Raw genomic sequence first — 19631 nt, forward strand, 5'->3', positions numbered from 1 at the left:
ATCACAGTGAATCTTTTTAGTTTTGAACAGCAGTGCCCTAGATCAGCCGAAGTATACTTTTCATTCATTTCAAACAATTTCGCTTATATATTTGGATTCAAGAAAGCAATAGAACTCATGTGCTAATGTTGCGAATACCAATACCTCGTGATTATATCCCAAATACCGAGAAGTTTACAAAAAGAATGTCAAGAACTTCAGGCATATTTCATCCATTCATTAATTCATTCAGAGTAAGAAGTGATTGCAACAAAACATTTACAAAAAGTGGAACAATTAAGGCATTGGATACAAAGCGAAACGATAGAGAACCTAGTAAAGCAAAAAGACAATTTGGTTATTGTGATGCGACATAAAGTGCAGCAACATATGATACATCATTTCCATTAACACAAGCGCTTGTAGCACCAAGTGCGGATCATGTTTATGTGAATTGGAATTTATATAAAAGAGGAGTAACAAATATTTTGAATTGATCCTGTCAATTTTCTTAACCACGCAATGTGCAATCGCAAATCTACTAGCAAACTTGCGGAGATCATTACAGCCATACTCAGACAGTAACTATAAACATGTTTTGGGCAGAAGGCGTCGTATAGAGAAGCCAACAGTGACGCCTGGTACAAAAAAGATGAAAATCTTCATCAAAAACCAAAACAAGGACGAATATGTACTATCATGATCAGAAGTAGTAGCACACGATGTGTACCTGAAACCTATTTCCCAGAGATGTGGATGATACTTCAAGGAAAAGTGATAAACAAAAAGGAAATCGCTAACCTTAGGTATCCATATGGGGCTTGATCAAACACTGATCTCCAGTCATTCCTATAGTTGACCTCCAACAGCCGTCGAGCCTAAAAATTCACAACGATATAAAGTAGTTCATTTTCCAGCTACAAAATTAATAGGAAACAAATAACAAGAGCAAACCTCGTTGATTCCGCCCTTAATTTCCTTCACTTTGTCCTGAGATAGGCAGAAAATGCGTCCGGAAGATAACTGGTACAACTAAAAGTATGTTAATTCGTGAAAAAAAAGAAGAAACACGCTGATTGGCGCTGTATGAATCTTATGAATTTTGAAAGTTGAAGGCATGTTGAGCAATTATTCATTTATGTCGGCATTTTAGCAGGTTGATGAAAAAGGAATACCAGTTTCGGTTTATCCAAATTCCATGTCTCACAAAAGAACAGAATTTTACATAAGATTGCCTACTTCTTGAAATAAATAGTTATTTCATAGCGATTCTCTTTACTTATCATTAACTACCTAGTTTGCACTACTGAAAACATAGTGATAAAAATTCGAGCGACTTTATTGCATAATCTCAAGAGTAGCCAGGAAGCATCAGAAACAGTCCGCAATACCAAACAAAAAAAAACCATTTTCATAGAGCACTTTGATATATACAGTACCACTTAAGGTGTACAAATTAGCAGAAACAAAAGAGAGTCTGCTATTTATCTGAAATCATAAATCATATGGAGTTGAAAGTGTATTGCTTAGCTGGCATGTTACATGTAACAAGAAGATGCCAGACCGTTCCAGGTCAAAGATATGAAAAAAAGTCATTCGACTTGATAGACCTCTTTCACCTGGGGAGTGTCCGGCTCCTTCCTATCGCACCTACGATACAGAGTGCTGGCCGGCGACCAAGTGGAAATAAAGATGGATGGGCGATTGGTTTCATTCATCTTGACCACATTCGTAATGAAAATATCCAGCAAAGACTTAGCGTGGGCCCATAGCCCACAAGATTCACAAAGCCCGTCCACGATGATGCGATAACGTCGTACATAGTGACAACTACTGTCTATAAGATCCACACAGAGCTTTATGCGGGCGGCAAGCGTCCAAGGGACGACCGAAACGGCGCCGGCTACTATCCATACTGCTATGAAGCTGGCGTCCACATGATTAATTATACGGGGGGGGGGGGATCGAAAAGGCACCACAATAAGAGCCGATTTTACCAAGGAAAAGTGGATTTCGGCACATCAGTACAAATTGAAGAAAAAGAAGAAAGAAGAGTAAGAGAAGGAAATCGGCTGCCGATACCGTGCCTAATGGCTTCACGCCATGAATTTGGAGTGGTACGGGTTTCAAGTGGGTTATGCCTAGAATGTGAGAAGGAGGGTGATTCCGTTCATTTCTCTCTGTATCAGTGGAAACGGATGACCCTGGAATGCTGTTTCTTATGACGGTTTCTGTTGCATTGCGCAACGTTTATGCCCCGCTCCCGCTGCGCTTGAGATTCATCGAAAACTCATTTGGACCAATCGCAGGCCGGGGTGAGGGGAAGGGGTGGCGCACTGCAATAGAGGGCATCATAAGAAACAGCGTTCCGGGGTCCTCCGTTAACACTGCTACAGGAAAAGATGAACGAAATCACCCCCTTCCCCAAAATCTACGACCCCATATAGGTATTTTTACTCGGTTGAAACCCGTACCACCTCAGATTCATGGCGCGATACTTTTAAGCTACACAAGGTGTCCGTAAAGTTATGGTGCACTTTTGACTGGTCACAGGAAAGCACCAAAACAAGACAGAAATGTGAAATCTCCACCTAATAAAAGGGAAAACTTCCAAGATAGTATGATGCGCACGCAGGTGATGACGCAACACCACGAACTACAACATGAATCAGCCCACTCCACACCAGTTGAGACGTGGACGGTACAGAGGAAAGTCCAGTGTGTTACACTAGACGTCCTTAACCGCGGGTGTGAAGAACTTGAGTATTGTTTAGATGTGTGTAGGAAAACAAATGGAGGCAACATCGAACTGCACTGAATAGGTAACAAACTTGAAGAGTTCTCCTTTTATTTGGTAAAGATTTCACACTTCTATCCTGTTTCGTTGCATTCCTGTGACCGGTCAAAAGTGCAGCATGACTGGCACTCTTTACTGATATTCCGTTCTGTATACGCTGCTTTCTGGCACTGCCCCATTACATGGCTATGCGATCGTCATAGCGTGCCGCCTTCGACGCTCGCATAGCAACGACATGACGGGAACGCAGGAAAAAAGATGTATACTTAGAAGAAGGAAAATCTATGAGATGCTCTGACGCTTTTGATCTGTACATTCCTACTGTCTTCCAGATTGAATGCGAACACAGCTTAGAGAAACACCTGTACTGTTCAATTCTAAATAATCCTGCATGTGCCCTTGAATAAAATCAAAAATCTGGGAAGGACAATTGAGAAGTAAGTCGTATGTAAAGATCAAAGAGAAGTGACGAAATTTACCGGGAACTGCAACGTATAGCTTGACTGAGATCCTCGCTCTGCTTTACTCGACATAGTTGCAGAGCTTAGCTTACAATAAACGAACATGTTTTTCTTGACAAAAGTGTATTGATTGTAAGGGTCTTACTTTGATTGCTAAAATCGTTTTTGAGCTCTAAGTTACAGTGCATCGATTTAGACTCAAGGACCAAAAACGGGAAAAACGGGAATTCGTTTCGGACCAAAATAACAACTTTCTCTATACTTGGAAGTAACTGCTATATGAACATTCTATAGCAAACGTTGGCGGAATGATTTTGAGCTATTTTTGCGTCATTCGTTAGTTAAACGAAATGAAGACAAACCGTGGCTACTTTATGGTCGATGGCAATTTCCACTAGTAGGCGCATGTTGCTCTCATCGTAGAAATGATCTTCCACAGAAGTAAAGCGTAAGTGAACAAGCTCTGGATGAAGTTCTGGAAGTATGCCAGAGCGAACACAATATATGAACGCTTGCCTAAGAGTGTCTCGCTCCTCATTTGACACTGTACAGCCTACAACCTGAAGTATGAGCACAATGCACTCGAGTTCTATAGAAGAAATTAAGTATGTACCCTGCGACCACGTCCAATCCCAACGACCCAACGGAGGCAACGTTGCGAATTAAGGGCTGCGCAAATCGTAGACATCATCACGAAGGTGGTAAGCTCATGCAACCGCTTTGGTTCCCACAAAATAGTCCACGTACCTGGTCTAGACTGAATTTGTAAATGTTGCATCAATAATCGTTGTGCTGGAACTATGATTGACATACCTCATCTTTATAACGGGCGCCATATTTGAATTTGGTAGGTGCTGTGAACAATTTTTCACGGATATCTTGGTCCCTCGATGACATAGAATCATGCTGAATTGAAAAAGTTCCATCTGCGTCCCTCATGTGCGTCACTATGCCGTTGTGCTCGCTTATTTTCTCTAATTCAACAAAAGAAGAAACTCAATAAATCGAAGAAAGGAAAAATCAAAACATGAGACCCTAGAATTCTAAACATCATTTCCCTAATTGCTGTGTCTAACTAATTTTGCTCTGAAAAGCATACTCCAACTAGCACTGACGGGAAAATAGGACTCACAGCACATTTTTCATGCTTAGCAAATGTTACTGTTCTGAAATATCCTATTGCCAAGTGTCCACTTTAATCACAAGCCTTTCAGTTTTAGTATAAAAGGCACAATATGTGTGACATCTGCCACAAATCAAACTGTATGTATGGTGGTAAATATCTAAGAAGATCGGAGATAGCTTCACCTGAAGCAGGAATGTATGAACAATTTCATTAAAAAATGGAAGGAACTAACAAAGACCAACAAGATTGTGAACGTAAGGTACTCGGTTGGTCGAAATTCTGACGGATCCATTCTGAAATAAAGAACCATGAAAAAACAGAATCGGAGCACAAATGCAGAGCAGAATCTACTCGACCTTCATATATCGATGGTTTCGAATAACATCTCCGGTCAAAAAGGAATGGTTTGCACCAAAACCATTCTCTCCTGGTTTTCTGGAAGAACAGAATCTTTGCTATATATATATATAAAAAGTTTTTCCATGTACCATACAATGTCGCGCAAGTGAGAGAGAAAATCAGATAGGAAAAAACTAACACGAGTTTATTTCTGTTCTCGGAATCCACGTTTTCGTCGCCGTTTTCTGCTCCATTGTTAAACTAAAAAGGATTGACACTGAAGTATGAACGCCATAAGTTTGATCCCTTCAATGAACGTATGTTTGTGGTAAGCGTACGGAGTGACAACACAAAGTGTTCTTGTTATCCTCATTATTCACTGCTAGCTGTCTGTCTCATTTCTTAGGAGAGACGTCCTCCTTTCACGTACCCAGAACCAGCTGTCGGCACTATCCGAAGGTTTGGAGCTCTTAAGATCTGTGTGTGATCTGTGCTTGGACGCGGCGTCTAGGGAATCAATCTAGTCAGCTGAACAGCTATCATCTAGCGACATTGGTCACTTATCGTGACCTCACTGCAACTAAAGTAGTTTATGGGCGTGGCCCGCTTATTGTAGCTGATGCTTGATGTGCCTTAAGATATTTTCGTCTTGGATGATACGGTGCAGTCGTCTCTACTCTATAATAAATATATTCCACGGAAACACCGAATCGGTCTGTTCAATTGGGGTACTGAAACCCTCTAGCTATCCACTCTATAACAGCCACACAAAAAATCCGCATAAACTTTACGCTTGAACAGTTGACAGAGTTTTTTCTACTAAATGCTGCAGGAATTCTTACCGTAACTTAAAATAGTTGAGCACTTGATCTAGAACAGATCGAGTTTCACCGTTCAACGAATATTTGTAGAAAACAGGGAGTAAAGCGACACAACTTGTGTATTTTCATCGATGAAGCAAATTCCATTTTATATTAAAGGCATCAGCCCACGAATCTGGGGTGGTATAGGTTTCAGGTAGGTTATGCCTATACGGGGTCGCAGATTGTGGGGAAGAGGGTGATTCCGTCCATTTCTCCCTGTATCAGTGAGAACGGACCACACCGAATGTTGTTTCTTATGACGCGCTGCAATAGAGAACGTCATAAGAAACAGCGTTCCAGGGTCGTCCGTTTGCACTGATATAGAAAAAGATGAACGGAATCACAACCTTCCCCACAATCTACGACCCGGATCCATACGACAACTTATTCACTTGCAGCATTACCTAACGATTAACAAAGTTGAGATGGCACTTTCGTTAGAAAAAAAAAAGAAAAATTGAGAGTGCTGCCATGTTGGTTTAAGACGAAACACAGGACACAAATTTCGCTGAGAGCACAAAAACTGGAACTGACATCATCACGGTCAGATCTTGAGCATATGGTTTGGAGATCGTCACTGTTCAGCTCGATACCGGAGGATGCGATGCCGTTAACCTCATCTGCTCTGAAACAATAATGTATACACACTGGTCAGAAGAGATCAAAACAACTTTCTGACACGCTATCTGTGAAAACCAATACAGCATATAAAAGATTGCAAGACTAACATAAAAAAACGAGGTTAAGCTTAAGGCTTAATTCGCAAACAGAGGAGTTCATAGCAATGGAATGCAACCATCATTCGAGTAGATCAAGTGATAGCAGTTAAATATGTCTAACAATTTAGATAAGCAGGACTGTGTAATGATACGAGTACGAAAATAGCAGAAGTAGTAGCATTGATAGTGGGAGTGTAGTGTTGTTGGTAAGAGGTTTCGCTGCGACCACACGACCGTTGGATCGAATCTGCTCCAGACCCAACCAAGTCTTTCACCCTTTTCGGGGAGGGGGGGGGGGGGACCAGGTTGAATGGATGGATGAAAAAACTGATTTGATACATCGGCTAGACTTCACAAGCTAGTGTTACAAACCCTGTATAGGCTAAAGTTCGTAAACCTCCAGGGATTCTGAATTTAAGTGAACGCATCGGCGCATCTCTAATACTCACTAGTGCTAAGGTAGTTGGGTAGAGTTACTCTGCCGCGCTAGGATCTAACTATGCTCGCGTACTCGTACTGTACTTCTACGTTCCCGCTTACGTTTTCAAAATCGTCCATGGAGCAGAAAAATAGTTCCCAAGTGACAAATGACTTTTCCGTTTGAGAAGCAAAAAAGCAGTTAAAAAGGCGATAGATTTTTCTTTCTTTCAGTCTTCTTTTTTCTTCGTTTCACTACAGTTTCCACTTCAAACGGTGTAGTACATGCAGGTGGTGTTCGAGCCGCAGCAGTTCTCCTTCTATTCATGTCGTTTATTTCGAGTTTCCCTGGAACTCCATCGGCGCCAAGCCCATTGAAAAGACGGCCTCGGTGAGGAGAGTCGAAAGAGGCTTCGAAGAGTAGGAAGGGTAGCATAGGTTTCGAGTGCCGCTGCCACCTTTAAATTACTCGTTCGACAATAAACACTTGGTCAATCGTAGATCAACACTGGTTAACTCGCATCGTTCATCGCGAGTAGTTTATTCGCCATGTTTGATGAGCCGATCCAGGATGATCCGTTCTGAGACCTTGTACATTACACGCATCAAAGACATTCCTCGGTAGTTCTTGGATTCCGCGGTGGATAGCTTCTTGTGGAAAAGAATTATGGTAGTGTCCACTAGCCGGCTATCCTTTCGTCAACCCATATTGAACCGGCGATCTTCGTTATTCCATGAATCCCAAGAGGAAGAAGAGATGTCAGCATGCCTGCGCTGATTCCATCGTCTTCGCCAGATTTTCATGTTTGTTTTTGGACAGAAACCAGAACCTCCGACTCGGCCGGTGGTTCTTCGTTGACTGCCGTGTATGTCGATCTTTGAGCGTGCACGAGTTCAGAGACTGACGGTTCTTGCCGGTTCAGCAAGCCGTTGAAATATTCTAACCAGATTGGCAGGATTGCCTCCCGATAGCGACTCCCGGGGCAATGGTTAGTATGTGCGAACAACTCTTCATCTTTATCCGATGACGCAACCTCCTTCTCAGATGCTTCTCTTAGCTGAAGTCACCAGTAGTGCGGACACATACAGAATTGCACGTGGATTTTGTCTCCACAGATGCAAAGACGAACTTCTTCTTCGGTTTTAAAACCGGGAGCGCTCTTTTTGCAGCGTCCTGAATGCATCTGGTGAAAGAGTCAGTGTTATCCATTCTCTTCTCGGTCCGTAATCGAATATTGATCAACACTCGTTGGCCTCACTTCTTTCTGCGTTCATCGTTTTTCAGACCTGCCAAGTTGAGCATAGTTTAACGTTGTACTGTACGACGTTGTACTCTCTCCTTTTCTGAAACCGTATCATCAAAGTGAAAAGAACTGGGGATGTTCGGAATCGAATGTTACATCCCAGATAGCTTTAGATTTCCGAATATCTGATGAAACCATGTTCTTTGTCAGAACGTAATTGAGTTGAAGTTTAAGAGACGACATTTTCCGCTTTCGCTGTTCTTCTGGCGTTAAAAGGGTGGTCCTTTGCCAAGTAAGCTGACGGCGTCGATGATTTCTCTTAAACGTGGATGCATTGATGAGGTTCGTCTGCTCGTAAAAGTCTATCAGACGAATTCCGTTGTTTGCTCCGTGCGATGGGAGCATTTTCCAAGCACATAGGATTGCTGTTAAGTCCCATCTTTGCATTCACATTAATTCCGATAATTACAGCCTGCTGACTTGGTATCTTGGATATTAACGTATTGACTTCATCTTAAAATCCCTCCTTGTAGTCCTAAGAGGTTTGCAAAGGTGCATGAGTACTCACGATGCAGAATTTAAATTTTCTGCGATCCCGCAATCGTACAACGGCGCATCCTGACGACTTTGATCCAAACTCCTCCACCAGGTTGTGGTAATGCTTCCTCACAGCTACTGCGCAGTCTCCTACTTTCGCAGATGTCTCAGAAGTCTGGACAGCGCGGCTTGTTGGAGTTCGTTTGATAGCGGCACCCATATTTCTCTCAGGCACTCACCCTCTCAGGGTAAGGGTTCTGGCAAGGAGTTCGACAGCACCTTTTTGCAATGCAATGGGGAGTTTTGCCAAATAACACTGCGGATTATATAGTTCGTACGCTCCCAAAGCGTATACTCAGGTACCTGAGTGCATTCAGTAAATGTATATATATATATATATATATATATATTTACTGATATGCATGAATATATATACTGAATGCATGAATGAATGAATGTATATATATATATATATATATATATATATATATATATATATATATATATATATATATATATATATATATATATATATATATATGCGGCGAGTGTAATGTAGCGGTTAGGAGTTCCGCTCCCTGCACGATCGATCGGAGGTTCGAATCCTCCCTAGTGCTCATCACCATGCCTTTTATCTCTCCGGAGCCGATAAATTGATACCAAACTTGGGAGAATTTAAAAAACACTGACTTGACACATCGGCTAGTCAATGACACCGCAAGTCATTGTATTGGGCCAGTTACACGTTCGTAAACCTGAAACGATTCTGAATTGACGTGAAGGTGGGGGCGCATTCCAAACGGATTGATTAACGCCAAACACTTTATCCTTTATCCTTTATACGGTAGGGTCAAAGCACGGTGCAGTTGCATGAGCGGCTGCGCTCGAAGCGGCGCGGTGGAGCGTCGCGGTTAGGATCGAGTGAAGACCCTTCCTAGCACCATCCTTCATGCGGTTTTGACCCGTAATATATATACGGAGGAACACTCAGAATTTCCCATCATTGCTGAAACTTCCACTACTCCGAACAAAGCAATCATTTCGAATTTGTCCGCAAGAAGGAACTCAGGGGAATTTGGCAGCCAATATCTTGAAATTCTTGTGATCTTTAAATGTCCTCATCCTCAACTGCAAAATTGCTTTCAATTGCCACTTCACCAGCAAGGATAGTTGTTAATAGCGAATCCCGACGATATACACATAACTGAACATGAATTCATGGGCGGCATTCTACTTCTTTTTACTAGCACAAAAAAGAAAACATTGCATATGTCTGAAACGGAATCAGATCAAATTTCTTCGGAAGTCTGTGAAAGCTGTAGCAAAGCAACGAACCCGTCCTTCTTAGAATCATTCATGCGGGAGAATATGTCCTGCAAACGACATCCTGGACCAACACCGTGTTTAGAAGAACTCGAAGAAAAAGCAACATCTAAAAAAGAAGAATTTATTGGAAGAGTTTCCATCTCAAAGTAAGCAAAGCAAGCAAACTCTACATAACCATTTCGACGGGACTGCGTTGGAGCAAAGGTGACGTCAGGCGAACTGTCTACCTCATCGTAGTAGAAATCCTCGTCTTCGTCCTCCTGAAAAAGACAGGTTTCAGGTATAGCTATAAAACAGGTGGTCTGCAGAATGAAGGACCTTGGAGGGTATAACACAGCTCTATTAAAGTAATTTTAAAGCAACTTAGTAGACAACATTTTGCACTAATTATCACAGCTATTCTACTTTCATGTAGAGAGATATCGAATGAAACATCTGAGGAGCGCAGAAGCATGGGAGATTCGTGCGGAGCAAGCAGCAACTTCAAGAAATACAAATTCTTCTGTGTTTCTATAATATTTATTCCATCCCATTTATGCAATCAAAAAAAGGTCTTACTTCCGACATAGTGCGATACAAATGCATATCAATTAATATAGAAACGTATACTCACATCATGCAAAAAATAAGAATTGGAAGGAAAAACCAAGAAAACCTACAAAATCATTACTGTCTTCCTCTTCGAAAAACATGTCGTTGTGGAGAACTGCTGCACTGGAAGAAAGTTGTTGACAGTAATCGCAATTTAAAAAAAATGACAAAACTTACATATATACTGGTAATTACGTTTACTAATACGTACAGCCGGCGTAAAACGTGTTGTATCGGAGAGCACGTCGCGATCGGCCACTCTCCATAGAGCGCGGCACTCTCTCTTTGTTTCGTACAATAGTCCATCAAGTAAACAGTAAACACCATCAAGTAGTCTCAGAGAAATAACATCAGTTGGTTTTATTGTTTCGTTTTTTACTACTGTTTCTTATTGTTTGTTTCATTATGGTACCTCTAAGATTTTACATTGTAGGGATTGAATTTCTCCTCCATTTCTTCGTGTAACTTTATATGATCAGCGTTTTTTCTTGTAGAATCGTAGTAAAATCTAGAAGTCCATCTTAGAAGTTCGACAAACACGTATTAGAGGTATGACAACCTGTGGAGCTTGTCGCGCTCTGTGGAAAGGTCTGGTGCACGGCTTCAGTTAGGACGTACGTCTCACCCTGATTCAACACGGGTTACGCCATCTGTTTTCAGTCTAACGTCGTCCGAGTGGAACCCGCTTTCCGACAGATGGTTTATGGGGTAAAATCCAGTTGGGTGGTCATTCAGTGGCGCCCCTATTTCTGGAAGTAAATGACTAAATCAGTCGGGGCCCTAAGACGTGAACATTAGTCTTAGAGGATCTATGACTTGTAAGCTAAAGTTACTAAGAAAAAAAGTAAGGTAGAGCGTCCAGAAGTAAGGGCGCCATTGAGTGCCCCCACCCCTCACCCCAAATACATTTTTCCGGGCTTATGTGTCATACATTTAGAAAAATCCGCGAATTGCAGCAGGCAACGCTCATCCACTCCAACACACGGTTACTATCAATAGCGTCCCAGCGCTCATGCGATGCATGTATGTACACCAAAAACATTGGTGCTACGAGTAGACCATCAGCGCAAGGAAATTGGCCCCCTCGACACGCGGCTTCACAAGAGAAGCAGGGCAACAATGCCCTTCTTCCGACGCTTCGCAGCTCAGCTGAACAACCCAGGTAAATGTAAAGAACACGCGAATGATCCGTGGTTGGAATTATATGCCCTCTCTCTTGCTCAGCTGCTCTCATATTCAGTCGTCTTTTAGAAACAAAGGCAAAAGCTGCTAATGACGGTTTCATGTCTGACATGCACAAACTCTGACCCACAATCTGCAGCCGGCGAAAAGGAAATCAGCTATCGCCTGTCTCCGTCGTCGGTAACAGCAGCGTAGTGTAGTGGGAATTCAGCACTCTAATTCACCGTGTCGCAAGTTGAATGATGAGAGAGAAAGTATACTCCATACTTTCAGCCGGTTCTCTGCATTGCGCGATAAGGACAAAGGATAATGTCACTGGCGTATCAATCCACTTCTGATGCGCGAACGCGTTTTACTGCTATTCGTAATCGTTGAGATTTTTGGCCTATGTTGACCTATACAATGACGCGTAGGGACCAGTCGATGATCAAGTCAGAGTTTATTTTTTCTTAGCGGGTGTGGCGCACTAGAGGTCCGCTGTTGCCACACGGTCCATTGTGTTGATTGTTCGAAACCCGCGCTAGTGCCAACCAAACCTTTCATCCCTCCGGGTTCCATAAATTGGTACTAGACTGGTTTGGGAGGATGAAAACATACTGACTTGCGCGATAGATGGGAGAGTAATTGATGAGGCGATGTCGCCTGATGCGGCAGTGCGCCACGATCACGCGGGCAAAGCTTCGGCGGAGTACGATAGCAGAACGATGATTGTAGAAAGAATTCACTCTGAAAGAACGTCCACAAAAATTTTTAAATTCTTTAGGAGTCAAGGTTGACTGTACATGACGTTCCAGAGATACACAACCTTAGAGAAATTCGATGAGGGCTCGTCCACTGCGGTGAGGAAAATACAAGTTAGGCCTAAACCAGCATGGACAGAGTTCATCCGAGGAGCCAAAAACGTGATTTTGGAAGAATCGAGCTCTTTGCTTCAAAAATAGGCCTACGTCTTGCTGGTGAGTTCAACGGTTGTCCATCGCTAAAGAGGATTACGGGTTTGCCTCTATGTCCTCACACCCTCCAAATACTCTCCAAGCCGCAAAAGTCAGAAGGATTGGAATGACAATGTTCTACATTAAGTCAGGTCGTCCAGAGCAGTTGTATCGAGTGGGTTTATATCTTATCTACCTCTTTTCAGCACTATATGATTAATCTCATAAAAATATTTGAGGGTGCTGATTTTGTAGAATGGGATACAGCGGGATAGAATGGATAAATGATAACGTGCACGGTGTTGATCAATCACTTTGCGATGCGCATACCTCCGACTTCAAAAATGAATGGGTTGGGGTTTATGTATGGAACAGTACGCTTCTTATATAATGACTTGCAGGGACCAGCCGATGTGTTACGCCCATATTTTTATCCTCCCAGACGAGTACGGTACCAATTTTTCGACTCCAGAAGGACGAAAGGCTCGGTTGGCTCTAAGGCGGTTTCGAGTCATCGATCGTGCGGTCACATAGGAACCCCTTGTACCAACTGAGCTAGTGAGTGAGTTATATTTATTTATTTCTGTTAAGAGACTATAACCATAGATAAATATAGATAGATTATAAATAAAGTATGAGTAGGTATTATTGCTTACATCACTGCTGGCACTTCGAAGGTGCTGGCCGCCAGCTAGCACCCACTACCTTCTTTCTCCTCGCAGGAGAGCGAGTCCAACCACGCCCTAGAATTGTGGTGCAATGTGCCAACAAGTGTATATCGAGAAATGAAAGACATTGTGAGTCATCGAGGAAAAGCTAATTCTGCCGTTATTTATCTGAAGACACCCATAGGTGTGTGTCATAAGCAAAAACTAAGAAGAACGGAGCTCATTGAAATTTCAGGTAAACTTCGTAGGGCATAGTTGCTCTTCTCTATACATTCGTGCGGTGGATTGACAGGTCATTCCCATGCTATAAAAAATGGGAAATCCCACGCGAGATTCTTTTCCTAAGTCCATAACGCTTTAAAAGGACATTGTTTCGATGACTAACTAAAACAGCAACTGTCAGTCACGGAACTAGAAGAATGAGTGGAGGTACCTCAAGCTTGAGAGCTCAGTAACTTTTGCTATACTTGAACGGCTGAGTAGCACAAGAAGAGAACAAAGAGGAAAGGAACTTTAAAAAATGTTCAAAATTGTTAGGAAGGTAACATCCTTGTCGCTTTTATTAAGAACACTTAACTTAGACAATCCATTTTTTAAAATTTTTCTCAAATATTCGATTATCTTCGAGTTTGAGGTGGCTGTAACTTCAGCAGGAAGTAAATTAACAACGCACAACTCTGTAGAATGACAGACAGAAACTGACCATAGCTGAGTGGAGGTTCCGTCTGAGTAACGCAAATTAAAACTACTTGTTCTTGCTTTCTGGTTGGCAAATCTAATACTACTTGTTTTCAACTCTATTTCCATTCGTAGAATACCAAAACTCAGGGCTACAACGTTGACTGCTTGGCCATAGTTCATACTCTTCAAATTTAAAGCGCCAATAATTTCCGACTTTTATTAGAAGAAAGTGTTTTAGGATAACTTGGATCGGGAAAACATCTATAAAAGCCAGTCTGGTAAAAACTTGCTGTATTTTTAAGCTTAAGGATGAAATCCAGGCTGGCGTGTTGTACTCTACTAATCTAATATATGTAATATATCTCTTGCAAAGAATAACTAAGAAATTGCTCCATCCTTTCAGCGAACATTCTTCAGTATAATAAAAAGAGACAAGAACGGCTACTTGGTGACCGAGTTAAAATGAGCGGGGCAGTCAAAAGATTATTCAGTTACTAAATTGAATTCGCTCGTGATACTAGTTCTATGAATTCAAAACTGTGGCTTTATATTTTGGAGAAGATCTCAACAGATCTCTCTCCAAAATATAAAGCCACAGTTTTGGAACTACTTGAAGGTAAAGACCGTTTTCTGAATCATTTTGTAGATTGCTAGAAAGTTCGGTAGAAGTTCATATTGCAAAGTTTAACTATTGGAATAACTGCTATAGACCTATAGAGCTATTTGTCTTCCTAGAAGAAACGATTTAAGCCAGATGTGCAGCGGTCCATGAACTCCATAGTTTTCCAGATAAAAAAGATCAGTTTCTAAGGTGTATCACATCAAACGCTTTGGAGAGGTCGATAAATTTCGCGTCAGCTGAGTTCCCCTTGTTCATTTCGGTCATTCAACTGCAAATCAAAGTCGACAGTCAAGAAGTTGTAGAAGACCAAGACTGGAAACCATGTAGTTCGAAAGGAATGAGGTCTCTTCTTGACAGGTGGTCGCTTGGCCTTCCTTTGATTACTTCTTTCAAAGTTTGCTAACAGTAATACAGATGGATTGAATGCTTAAACGACGATCAAAGATTATGACATCTAGCTTTCTTATTCAAAGGCATCACCCCACGAATCTGAGGTGGTGCAGATTTCAGGTGGAGTATTCTTATAAGGGATAGTAGATTATGGAGAGGAGGGTGATTCTGTCCATTTCTTCCTAATTCCCGTAAAAAACGGCCCGGAAGATGCGGCGCCGCACAAGGCTGGCGCGCTCCAGTCGAACTCCATGTAGAAAATAGTGCGCCAGAACACCTGAAGCCGTATCTCACGTTTTTTTTACGGCAATCAGGAAGAAATGGATGGGATCACCCTTCTCTCCTTAATCTACTATCCCTTAAAAGAATACTCCACCTCAAATCCATTCTACCTCAGATTCGTGGAGTGATGCCTTTAATGAATAACTAGAGGTAAAAAATATCAGCGTGTGGGTTGTGTCTCTCAAAATTTAATCAAATCATCATTGTCTTCCCCGAAAAAGGTAGTTTTTGGAGGCCGTCCGAATAGTTTAGCAAAGAAATTATGGAACTTATTCACACCTGTTTTTGACAAACACCTAGCGATATGCAACCTATTTTTTTCTGTGAAGATAGTCAAGATTAGTACAGTTCTTTTTAAATAGAGAATGTTGTTCAAAGGATATTTAAATTGGTGGAAGAACCGAATTTTTCGGTTAAATAAATTTTGTATATGCAAAAGATAAGTAGGTGGACAATTCTTCTAAACTTCAGCGGGACAAATTCGGCCTAACTTTGTATATCACTAAGTGACAGATTTCTGCAATTGACTGACAATTGTTGAAAACTTTTAGCCAGTCTACACAGGTATTTTCGAGATCTTTTTGTAGTTCAGGATGCTTTACACGACTAACATCTAACAAAAACGTGGAGGAATTCCTTGATGTTGAAGTCTAACCTGGAACTAACAATATTATCTTGATAGTGCAATGTTGTTGTTAGCTGCGTTGTGTAATATTCCACCAATTTGGTTTTATCACTCAAATTTGAGGTGAATCGATCAATTCGTGTGCCAAATACCGTTCAGGCTTACCGAGTTCAGAGCCGCGCGGTTTGGCGGTCCTACGGGTTTGGTGGCTGTTGAACGCACTGCTGTGAATAGCGGCTCCTAACTCTGCGGGAAGCCTTACCAGAACGCATGGCAGGTTCATAAATTAGAAGGACTTACACGCGAGCGCTTTGCAGTTACTATCCGATATTTGTATCGCATATATTTCGTGGAGAGCAATGATTCAAGCACTCTGAGCTTCTACATCCCCTAAGCCCTCGCTTGTTTTTGATTCCCTCTTCGTATTTCTCGACATCGCGTCAACTTTTTCGCGTTCTTTTTTTTTGTGAATCCGCCACTATTGATTACTTGATGTCAGCCTTCGACCTACTCAGCATTCTCTTCTAGTTCTTCTCGCATCAGCAAAAGGATCGAGCCTGTTAGCGAATATCAAGTCAGTTCTAAGGTGGTAGTATTCCTAAAGTAATAGACATGAAGACGCTCTCTTGTACTGAAATTATTAAAAAAAAAATTTGGACCTGAAAAATGATCCCGTCATTGAGAAGATGATCCTTGATTTAAGTACGAAGATAGTAGAGGACTTGGCTGAGGGAGTTTAAGGAGAAAAAAGAGGCTACAAAATAGTGATCATTTTGCAAGCAGGATGGGAAGCTGATAAATCTTTGACGGAAAGTCAGAGCATCCTCGAAAAAGCAGCCAATGGTCTTAATGCGGTGGAGTTAGATTGCCTGCTCGAAGTAGTTTATAGGTTAGGTAAGTTCAATGGAAATAGGTCACATTTTGTTGAAGTTGTACTCTCTTCTCATTTTCACTGAACCAAGGCTTTGTCTAGAGCACTTCTTGTACGTTGCACCAATCTTTCGAACATATTCATACGCACAAGCACGATGGTGGCAGAATGATAGTGGGACTATGAGCTACGGCATGAGGCTCGTGTAAGAAATGAGCGGTAGTCTGGGCGTAGGAAGGTGGTTTGTCAGAATCCTGGCATATCTCTGACCTTCCTCTCAGATTAATGACGATAAACTTGTGATGCAGCGTGAACCTCCGTGAAATGAAATGCAGTTCTTTTCATGCACGCAGCATTGTGAACAAATAATATTTCTTCACTCCTCCATTTGTCATCATCACATAATTCTCTACTTAAACAAGGCTTAGCTCTCACATTCCCGATTCATAAGTGGTTGACGTATTACCATACAATGCGTTTCGCTCATACCAGCCGTTTCAAAAGGGTGAAGTTTAAGTCTACTATTTAGTTAGTGATAGATTTCATGCCGTTCTCATTCCAGCCAAGCATGAAATGGCTCCTGATATGTAGTGTCTTGAACTCCTTTCTCATTTTACTTATTCTCTTACTTTCATAGCTCCCTAGAGTGTCCCCCAGAGTCAGCTAGGACGGACGATGAGGGATTGTTCAATACTACTGTTGAATTTTGCTTTTCTTCACTTAAATTCACGATTTTAGATGATTTCGTTGTTGAAGTAAGCAAACACAGCAACTTCACTGCTGAACGTTACTCGAAAGTTTTGATCTTGTTCAAAACACTGCAGTTCCTACCCGTCCATATCCATCTCCTTTTCAGTGATATCTAAATCTTACCATCTTTTGCCACTTCCGACCACAATATTGTTACTTTCAAGTTTGACTTCAGCGCCTAAGAATTTATTTACTTGCCTTGCCAGATTTCAGTAGTGTTTCATATCCTGAGTTAGGAAATCATCTTGACTGTGTAGTCATTACAACATGTTTCTTAGGAAGTTCATTGCGATTTCAACTAGTTGATGGAAAGAGTCGACTGCTGCAAATCCTAACTTACGCCTCAAAGCTGCGCAGCGGTGGCCCTGGCCGTCAGGCAGCTATGGTGGCGAGACTTCGTCTCGGCAGGTTCAACCATGCCACAAAGGTGTCCGTCTAGTAGCCCGGTCCCTTGGGCCAAGGCTACAGACTAGCTAAGTGGGGGGGGGGGGGTAGTACGAAGATTCCGGTGCCAGACTGCTAGCTTGCTAGTGCGACAAGCCGACCGAGGACAACATCTTCGTCGCGTCATACTGCTAATGTCTACTATGTGTCCTTCAGAAGCTAGGGCGTACCCCTCAAGCGACGCGCATTGTCCTCGCCCGGGCAATATGGCAAATATGCGAGGGCTACCGGCTAGAGGACGGAGCTGGCCAAAGAAGTTAGTCCGCCATCGCCAGCAACATCCAGTGCGCTTGGCAACACTTAACGTTGGAACGCTTACTGGAAGAAGTCGTGAACTGGCAGACAGTCTCAGAAAACGTTGTGTTGACATATGTTGTGTACAGGAGACTCGCTGGAAAGGCTCCTAATCAAGGGAATTAGGCGATGGCTACAAGCTCATCTACCACGGCACATCAAATCGCAATGGCGTTTATATCATATTGAACGAGTCGTTTAGAAATAGCGTCACAGCAGTGGATCGACTATCGGATCGCTTGATGGCTGTAAAAGTAGTTCCAGGAGAAGTGGAATTGGGAGTCTGGAGCAGTACGTCCAATCCCTAGAAGGCGAAGAAGTACTTCTAATCGGAGGAGACTTCAACGGACATGTCGGTTCTCGGAAAGACGGGTTCGAGAGTTGTCATGGTGGATACGGTTTTGGAGCTCGCAACGACGAAGGGTTGCGAATCCTGGAGTATGCTGTTGCAAGTGACTTGATCATTGCTAACACGCAGTATCGGAAAAGAAAATCGCATTTGATCACGTACACCAGCGGCGGTCGTGAAACACAAATAGATTTCTGGATGTTACGCCGACGAGATCGCCGACTTCTGCAGGATTCAAAAGTCATCCCTACAGACCATGTCGCTGCCCAACGCCATCTGCTCGTTATGGACTTGAAAATCTCCCGTCCAAGGAAGAGACATCCAAGAACTGAAACACAGCGCATCAAATGGTGGAATCTGAAGGATCGAAAAGAGATATTTTTTGCGTCCGTGGCTCCATCTGCACTTCCCCACCCTACTCGTAGTGTGGAGGAAATGTGGTCGTCTACTTCCAGCGTTATACGCTTGACCGCGGAGAACACTCTGGGAAAGACGACTCTAGGTAAGCCCAAAGTACAAAAGGCTACGTGGTTTTGGAACGAGGAAGTTCAGGCGGCAATTCGAGAGAAGAAGTCCAAGTATAAGCTCTGGTGGAGGACACGTCAGCCTGAAGATCGGGATGCTTACCTAACAGCGAAGAGGGAGGCTAAGAAGGCAGTCTCCAAGAAGTCGGACCGCTACAAGGCTGTGTACGACATGCTTGATACCAGAGAAGGCGAGCGGGCAGTGTATCGTTTAGTCAGAGCGCGACATCGCTCAACGTTGGATATGGAACACCAAGATCGTTAAGGGAGCTGATGGAGCCGTTCTGCGCCGCCCTGGTCAGATCCTGGAGAGGTGGCGAGAGTACTACACTTGTGTAACGAAGAGTTCTGTCATCCTCCCATCCCAACTGTTCCCAGCGTCGAGGGTCCTGTTCTACCAATTATTGAAGTCGAAGTCAGTGCTGTCCTTGCAAAAATGAAGTCGAACAAGGCAACCGTTCCTGATGACATACTTGCTGATGTCTGGAAGCTGCTAGGAGATTGAGGGTCCGTGTGGCTCGCAACTCTATTTAACAAGATCGTTGCAGAAGAACGGACTCCAGACGTTTGGCAAACTTCCGTGACCGTGCCTGTCTGAAAAGGGAAAGGAGACATTGC

The 19631-nt window shown here is 42.6% G+C and overlaps 2 protein-coding genes across 5 annotated transcripts; one reads left to right on the top strand and one right to left on the bottom strand.

The window, feature by feature from the left end:
- Nucleotides 1–564: 564 nt before the first annotated feature.
- Nucleotides 565–11684, bottom strand: RB195_011082 (uncharacterized protein; the record flags this gene model as incomplete). Of its 2 annotated transcripts, XM_064192349.1 has the most annotated exons (15): nucleotides 565–709; nucleotides 781–857; nucleotides 934–1011; nucleotides 3600–3797; nucleotides 3851–3994; nucleotides 4051–4143; nucleotides 4606–4656; nucleotides 4720–4798; nucleotides 4902–4963; nucleotides 6100–6190; nucleotides 9818–9914; nucleotides 9984–10068; nucleotides 10468–10522; nucleotides 10577–10583; nucleotides 11558–11684. In XM_064192349.1, the coding sequence occupies 15 exons, from the start codon at nucleotides 11682–11684 to the stop codon at nucleotides 565–567; spliced, it is 1389 nt and encodes a 462-aa protein (XP_064049931.1). The 2 variants fall into 2 exon arrangements, with proteins under 2 accessions (XP_064049931.1, XP_064049932.1); XM_064192348.1 differs by lacking the exons at nucleotides 10577–10583; nucleotides 11558–11684 and having other exon boundaries at nucleotides 10468–10500.
- RB195_011083 (uncharacterized protein) lies at nucleotides 11519–19278 on the top strand (the record flags this gene model as incomplete). 3 transcript variants are annotated; one of them, XM_064192351.1, is made up of 4 exons in its annotated part: nucleotides 12453–12576; nucleotides 17681–17829; nucleotides 17918–18102; nucleotides 18405–19278. In XM_064192351.1, 4 exons carry the CDS (start codon nucleotides 12453–12455, stop codon nucleotides 19276–19278), a joined length of 1332 nt encoding a protein of 443 aa, XP_064049934.1. The 3 variants fall into 3 exon arrangements, with proteins under 3 accessions (XP_064049933.1, XP_064049934.1, XP_064049935.1); XM_064192350.1 differs by lacking the exons at nucleotides 12453–12576; nucleotides 17918–18102 and adding an exon at nucleotides 11519–11561 and having other exon boundaries at nucleotides 17681–17810; XM_064192352.1 differs by lacking the exon at nucleotides 12453–12576 and having other exon boundaries at nucleotides 17785–17829.
- Between the last annotated feature and the right edge of the window lie 353 nt (nucleotides 19279–19631).

Source organism: Necator americanus, chromosome III (assembly GCF_031761385.1).
Source record: "Necator americanus strain Aroian chromosome III, whole genome shotgun sequence".
In the NCBI taxonomy this organism is placed as follows: Eukaryota; Metazoa; Nematoda; class Chromadorea; order Rhabditida; family Ancylostomatidae; genus Necator; species Necator americanus.